This window comes from Conger conger, chromosome 2 (assembly GCF_963514075.1).
Source record: "Conger conger chromosome 2, fConCon1.1, whole genome shotgun sequence".
In the NCBI taxonomy this organism is placed as follows: Eukaryota; Metazoa; Chordata; class Actinopteri; order Anguilliformes; family Congridae; genus Conger; species Conger conger.
In genome coordinates, this window is record NC_083761.1 from 641701 (window position 1) to 649200 (window position 7500).

The following is a 7500-nucleotide window of genomic DNA, read 5'->3' on the forward strand; positions in this document are numbered from 1 at the left end:
ACATGTGAGGGCAGAGTGATTATCAGTATCTGTTCAGCTCAAACTGTACTCTCTCCCTGTATCTGTCTCTGACTCACAGACTCTGGTAAATATCTGGCCGTGGCGTCCCATGACTCGTTCGTGGACATCTACAATGTGCTGACCAGCAAGAGGGTGGGAATCTGCAAGGGAGCATCCAGCTACATCCGGCACATCGACTGGGACTCCCGCGGTGAGGCTTCTGATTGGTCTGTGTGGAACAGAGGGGTCTGTAACAGGCTTCTGATTGGTCTGTGTGGAGCAGAGGGGTCTGTAACAGGCTTCTGATTGGTCTGTGTGGAACAGAGGGGTCTGTAACAGGCTTCTGATTGGTCTGTGTGGAGCAGAGGGGTCTGTAACAGGCTTCTGATTGGTCTGTGTGGAGCAGAGGGGTCTGTAACAGGCTTCTGATTGGTCTGTGTGGAACAGAGGGGTCTGTAACAGGCTTCTGATTGGTCTGTGTGGAGCAGAGGGGTCTGTAACAGGCTTCTGATTGGTCTGTGTGGGGCAGAGGGGTCTGTAACAGGCTTCTGATTGGTCTTTGTGGGGCAGAGGGGTCAGTCACAATCACTAGTTGTGCTGTGTTATATGTTATGCTATACTATGTTAGATTATGGTATGTTATGTAAATTAATATTGCATGGATGGGAAAGTCATGGCTGTAATATTACATGGGATTTTTTGTGGTATTAAAGACAAAATAAAACAATGTGTGATGGCAGTAATGATTATTTTTACCATGCTATTAAATCGTACGTTTTGTTCTGGCTTCACTGTAAAACACAGGTAAATTGCTGCAGGTGAACTCAGGAGCGAAAGAACAGCTTTTCTTCGAAGCCCCGAGAGGAAAGAGACAGACCATCCCCCCCACAGAGGTGCCCCCCCCATTCACACTCTACAATACACAATTACAAGAAAGTATAATTCATAAAAATAACAATCATTACACTTATCATAACAAAACAATAACAACTTTCCTATGAAAAATATCTCACAGATTTGTTCTGAGAAAAATGGTCCAAATTATGAAAGAAAATGATTCTGCTGATGAGATGGCTGGCTTTAGAAAGTTCATCAGAATATGAATATCTATAATTGTCCTGATAGTGGTCAGATTAAGTAAAATGTTCTCAGGGGATGTTTGCGGAAGCCCCTGTTCTCCTGTGGACCCTCCTGCAGAGGACAGGTAGAGCCCCCGGGCGCTCACACCTGTGACCCCGCCCTGCCCCCTGCAGGTGGAGAAGGTGCAGTGGGCCTCCTGGAGCTCTGTCCTGGGGCCCACCTGTGAGGGGATCTGGGCCCCGCACAGCGACGTCAACGCCACCGCCCTCACCCGCGACCGCACGCTCCTCGCCTCTGGGGACGACTTCGGCTTCGTCAAGCTCTTCACCTACCCCGCCAAGGTGAGCACACGGCTGCTGGGGAGATTACAGCAGCCGGGCTGATACTGTAGAGATTACAGCAGCCGGGCTGATACTGTAGAGATTACAGCAGCCGGGCTCATACTGTAGAGATTACAGCAGCCGGGCTCATACTGTAGAGATTACAGCAGCCGGGCTCATACTGTAGAGATTACAGCAGCCGGGCTCATACTGTAGAGATTACAGCAGCCGGCTGATACTGTAGAGATTACAGCAGCCGGGCTGATACTGTAGAGATTACAGCAGCCGGGCTCATACTGTAGAGATTACAGCAGCCGGGCTGATACTGTAGAGATTACAGCAGCCGGGCTCATACTGTAGAGATTACAGCAGCCGGGCTGATACTGTAGAGATTACAGCAGCCGGGCTCATACTGTAGAGATTACAGCAGCCGGGCTCATACTGTAGAGATTACAGCAGCCGGGCTCATACTGTAGAGATTACAGCAGCCGGGCTGATACTGTAGAGATTACAGCAGCCGGGCTCATACTGTAGAGATTACAGCAGCCGGGCTCATACTGTAGAGATTACAGCAGCCGGGCTCATACTGTAGAGATTACAGCAGCCGGGCTCATACTGTAGAGATTACAGCAGCCGGGCTCATACTGTAGAGATTACAGCAGCCGGGCTCATACTGTAGAGATTACAGCAGATCATGCTATGCTATATTATGCTATGCTGTGTTATGTTATCCTATGTTATGCTATGGTATGTTATGCTACATTATGTTATGCTGTGCTATGTTATGCTATGCTATGCTATGCTATGTTATGTTATGCTATGCTATGCTACGCTATGCTGTATTAAATGACAGTGTTGTCTGTCTCTGCAGGGGCAGCACGCGCGGTTTAAGCGCTATGTGGGGCACAGCGCCCATGTGACGTGCGTGCGCTGGGCGCAGGATGACGCGGCGCTGCTGACTGTGGGCGGGGCCGACACGGCGCTGATGATCTGGGGGCGGGACCAGGCCGGCGGCCGCGAGAGCAGAGCTGTGGACAGCGAGGAGTCGGACTGCGACACGGAGGAGGATGGCGGTGAGACCAACACCAACATCGAGTGACAGTCAGCTTCACCCAACACCACCGAGTGACAGAGTCAGCTTCACCCAACACCAACACCGAGTGACAGAGTCAGCTTCACCCAACACCACTGAGTGATAGAGCTTCACCCAACACCACCGAGTCACAGTCAGCTTCACCAAACACCACCGAGTGATAGAGCTTCACCCAACACCACTGAGTGACAGAGTCAGCTTCACCCAACACCACCGAGTGATAGAGCTTCACCCAACACCACTGAGTGACAGAGTCAGCTTCACCCAACACCGAGTGACAGAGCTTCACCCAACACCACCGAGTGACAGTCAGCTTAACCCAACACCACCGGTGCACTGTATGGTATTGGATAGTAACAGGTGTGTGTCTATGTGTGTGTGTGTGTGTGTGTGTGTGTGTGTGCAGGCTATGACAGTGACGTTGCGTGGGAGAAGGGGCTGGACTACGTCTCTAAGGCACACGCGGGGAGCATCCGGCAGATGAGCGGCACCAAGCCACACCTCCAGCCCAAGGAGGCTCCGCCCGAGGAGAGGTGGGCCCTATCCCACAATGCAGCTGTGCTGTCTGTCAGAAACGGCACCAGAACACACCAATCAGATGCGTTCATTCATCCTGAGGGGGTGGAGCTATCAGTGACTCCCTGATCCAAGCCAATTGGTGTGTTTTGTTGTGAGGAGCAAAGCCTTCTGGTTGGTTAACACAAATCAACGGCTCATCGTGGCTCCACCCAACATGGAGTCGGTAAACGCTCACTCTCGCTTCACTAGAGGAGTCTTTCAAGACTTTCAGCAGCGCGTTGCTGCCCCCTAGTGCTTCATTGTGATGAGGGAGAAAATGTATCAATTCACTGAAATAAACACAAATGTGTTTGAACTGGTTTATTATTAAAGAGATATTTCACTGAAACAAATAGCCAGAATACATCATTATGTAGTCTTATTTGTAAAAAGTGAAAGTCGCACAATGCCTAATACACTAATACTAACAGGTCATAATTATGGTTTTATTATCTCTAATCCAGTCGGCCTCCGGTCAGCAGAGGAGCCCCGTTGCCTGAGAAACTGCAGAAGAACAACGTGACCAAGAAGAAAACGCTGGTGGAGGTGCGTCAGACCGGCTTCATTTAACTCCCCATTCACACAGCATACTCCATTCACACTGCATACTCCATTCACACTGCATAATCCATTCACACAGCATACTGCATTCACACTGCATACTCCATTCACACAGCATACTCCATTCACACTGCATACTCCATTCACACTGCATACTCCATTCACACAGCTAATGAGAGCCGCAGGACTGTGTATTACTGTGTATTATATTATACTCCAGTCTTTTAGAATATATTTCAAATATATTTCAGACTGTATTTCATTCAAATGTCTTTGGTTTTTTCGGAACCACAGTGCTCTGATTTGGCTTTTCAATTAACTAACGCTACTTATCCAAAGCAACTTACTGTTGATTAGACTAAGCAGTGGCCAATGTAGGGTTAAGGGTCTTGCTCGAGGGCCCAACAGCTGCAAAGATCTTATCGTGGCTACACTGGGGCTTGAACCACCAACTTTCAAGGTCCCAGTCAAGCACCTTATCCGCTAGACTACAGGCTAGAACTTGTATTCTGACCCGGTTTGTCCCGATGTTCTCTCTACAGAACCTGGTTCTGGATCACGTGTTTGGTTACCGTGGTTTTGACTGTCGTAGCAACCTGCATTACCTCAACGACGGCGCTGACATCATCTTCCACACAGCGGCCACGGCCATCATACAGAACCTCTCTGCAGGTGTATCCTCTATTACTGCCCTCTGTCTGCAACAGGAAGCTCAGGGGAAGATAATTAACGTTGCACATAAACTGCAGGGGTATCCCTGTTTAAGGGATAATAATGTGGATTCTTCAGTTTGAGTGAGTAAACGGGGATGAAGCCCTACCAGCTTAGTGTTTGGCCCTAATCATGCCTGACAAGCATTTCTTAGTGTAATCCTTTTCTGCCAGAAACTAATTCTGCTAGAAACACTTTCTGGAAACATACTGCTGTATGTATAAATCAAGTGAAAAGTAACTTGCCTAACTGTGCCAAAAAAACTCTCATTGCGGAAGAAAATCACCTCTCCCCTTATACCCCCCTCCCCACCCCCTAATCTCCCCCCAGGGACCCAGAGTTTCTACCTGGAGCACACAGATGACATCCTCTGTTTGACTGTCAATCAACACCCCAAATTCCAGAATGTCATAGCAACGGGACAGATCGGTGAGTGTGTGCGCATGTGCCACCCCCAGGGCACTCTGTCCTCACCGCTACATTACATCACAGTTATTTAGCTGACACTTTTATTCAAAGCGACTTACATTTGATTACACTAGATAGGAGCCAATCCCCCCTGGAGCAATGCAGGGTTAAGGGCCTTGCTCAAGGGCCCAACAGCTGCACTGATCTTGTCGTGGGTTTGAACCATCAACCTCCCCAGTCATGTACCTTAGCCACTAGGCTACAGGCTGCCCCCGTTAGAATCTAAGCTGGCCTCAGCTGTGTTTGTGTGTGCACTGCGTCTCTCCTGCTGTCTGTGTGTGTGTGTGTGTGTGTGTGTGTGTGCACTGCGTCTATCCTGCTGTATGTGTGTGTGTGTGTGTGTGTGTGTGTGTGTGTGCACTGCGTCTCTCCTGCTGTGTGTGTGTGTGTGTGTGTGTGTGTGTGTGTGTGTGTGCACTGCGTCTCTCCTGCTGTATGTGTGTGTGTGTGTGTGTGTGTGCACTGCGTCTCTCCTGCTGTGTGTGTGTGTGTGTGTGTGTGTGTGCACTGCGTCTCTCCTGCTGTGTGTGTGTGTGTGTGTGTGTGTGTGTGTGTGTGCACTGCGTCTCTCCTGCTGTGTGTGTGTGTGTGTGTGTGTGTGTGCACTTCGTCTCTCCTGCTGTGTGTGTGTGTGTGTGTGTGTGTGTGTGTGCACTGCGTCTCTCCTGCTGTGTGTGTGTGTGTGTGCACTGCGTCTCTCCTGCTGTGTGTGTGTGTGTGTGTGTGTGTGTGTGTGCACTGCGTCTCTCCTGCTGTGTGTGTGTGTGTGTGCACTGCGTCTCTCCTGCTGTGTGTGTGTGTGTGTGTGTGTGTGTGTGTGTGTGTGTGTGCACTTCGTCTCTCCTGCTGTGTGTGTGCCTGACCTTTCCCAGCTGCTTCTTTTGACATTTCCTCATTTCTCATTGGCCACACATCACAGGTGATGTCACAGACCTCCCAGGTAAGATAGCCCCATTTGTGTGTTCCTCAGCTTCCTATCGGTTTATGCTGAACCACTGCATGAATTAGACTCCTCCCCCCTTTTCCCATGATGATGTAGGCCCCTCCCCTTTCCCAGGGGGTTGTTATGAGTTATGAGATTATCATCACTATGAGAATATGACTTTATATATATATATATACATATAAATATTTTTGTTTGATATAAAATATTTACAAGGAACCATGGTTGAAGTAATTTATTATAAAAAATGTATTTCTCTATCAAAATACACAGAGAATTGCTGATTCTTTGAAAAAGAGGAAAAGCAAATGGGATGGAGAGGAAATCTCATTAATTTAACAGGCACAGTTAAATAAGTTAATAGAAATGTGTTTGAAGACATTTCTGGTGAAAATTATGGCTATTATCATTTCATTGGAAAACAGCGAAATACATAGGAATATAGTCTTAAATCCCAAAATTTTTAGCTATTTAGATGGAGCAAAGCCTAATTTTAACCCATAACCTTAACCCTAACTCCAAACCCCATTCCTAACTCTAACCAACCCTAACACCAACCCCAACCCAAGCACCGACCCCAACCCTAACCCTAACCAACCCAAACGCCAACCCCCATTCATAACCCTAATCAAACCTAATGCCAACCCCAACACTGACCCAAAACCCCATTCCTAACCCAAACCCAACCCCATTCCTAACCCAAACCCTAACGCCAACCCCAACCGTAATCCTAACCAAACCCACATTTAATTCCTTCCGACGAACACCAAAGAAAGCTGTAGATACGGGCTATTATTAGGATAGACTAAGCAAGAGATTAATTTGTAGTTAAAGGCAATGGCCCACATTGTCCTGTGCAATCCTTACATCTACGTTTGTTCACTGCTGATAGTCGTACAAAATCGTTGATTGTGTTTTCCTGGTCTAGAACGCTCATACTTAATGACAGTTAATGTCCAAATAATTACATATGATGAAAGAAAAGTTTTAAAACCACAACAGATGTGCTGGTTTAGCGATTCACTAACCAGCGATATGCTACAAACGCTAGCTAACGTTACCACAGCTATGGTGATACAGTAGCTAGGCCATTGTTTGGTATAGCTAATATGCATGTATAATTATCACAGAAGTAAAGCTAATGTTACTTTTGGCTCCAGATAGTTGAGTATTATTAATATGAAACAAAATCTTAACTATAACACGATTAACTAGCTAGGGAAAATGCTACAAACACCACCACAGCAAGCTAGATGCTAGTTGGCCAGGCCTTAGGTTAGCAACGGTTTTAGCTGCGTTCCTGAACGTTTTAGCAAGTGTAGCCGGGCTGAAGCAAATTCAAAATGTAAGACCACCATCCGTCTATACATATATATACGCCTATGTATATGTGCCCATGTATCACAGAAGTAAGGCTAATGATACTTCTGACTCAAATCGTCAGGTATTATTAATTAGAAACTAAATCTAAACCATTACGGGATATATAAAATATAAGACCACCATTTGTGTGCACAAGTATCATATTAGTAAACTGAACTGTTACTTTTAACTCCATATTATTAAGATGGGTAAAATGGTTACAGGATTCACTAGCGACCATGCTATAATGCTAAAATATGTATGGGTGCTTGTGTAACAACCGAAAATTACGCATTAAAGCCGGTGAGCTGGACAAGAAAGCGATACATTTGCTACCTGCACGGTTTGAGAGCCAACTAGTGACTTGTATACACGGAGCCTGCTTGCATCTTAAAATTCGGGCT

The 7500-nt window shown here is 47.0% G+C and overlaps 1 protein-coding gene across 2 annotated transcripts in view; it reads left to right on the forward strand.

Moving 5' to 3' along the window:
• The window catches only part of LOC133121748 (echinoderm microtubule-associated protein-like 6), a 50099-nt gene that overhangs the window by 33997 nt on the left and 8602 nt on the right, over positions 1-7500 (forward strand). Inside the window, exons 23-31 of one of the 2 annotated variants that reach the window (XM_061231190.1) lie at positions 80-211; positions 805-893; positions 1254-1421; positions 2272-2473; positions 2900-3026; positions 3516-3597; positions 4155-4284; positions 4654-4752; positions 5711-5731. In XM_061231190.1, coding sequence (XP_061087174.1) covers positions 80-211; positions 805-893; positions 1254-1421; positions 2272-2473; positions 2900-3026; positions 3516-3597; positions 4155-4284; positions 4654-4752; positions 5711-5731 — 1050 coding nt within the window. The remainder of the gene's footprint in view (positions 1-79; positions 212-804; positions 894-1253; positions 1422-2271; positions 2474-2899; positions 3027-3515; positions 3598-4154; positions 4285-4653; positions 4753-5710; positions 5732-7500) is intronic. The other variant, XM_061231191.1, reaches the window with a different exon arrangement.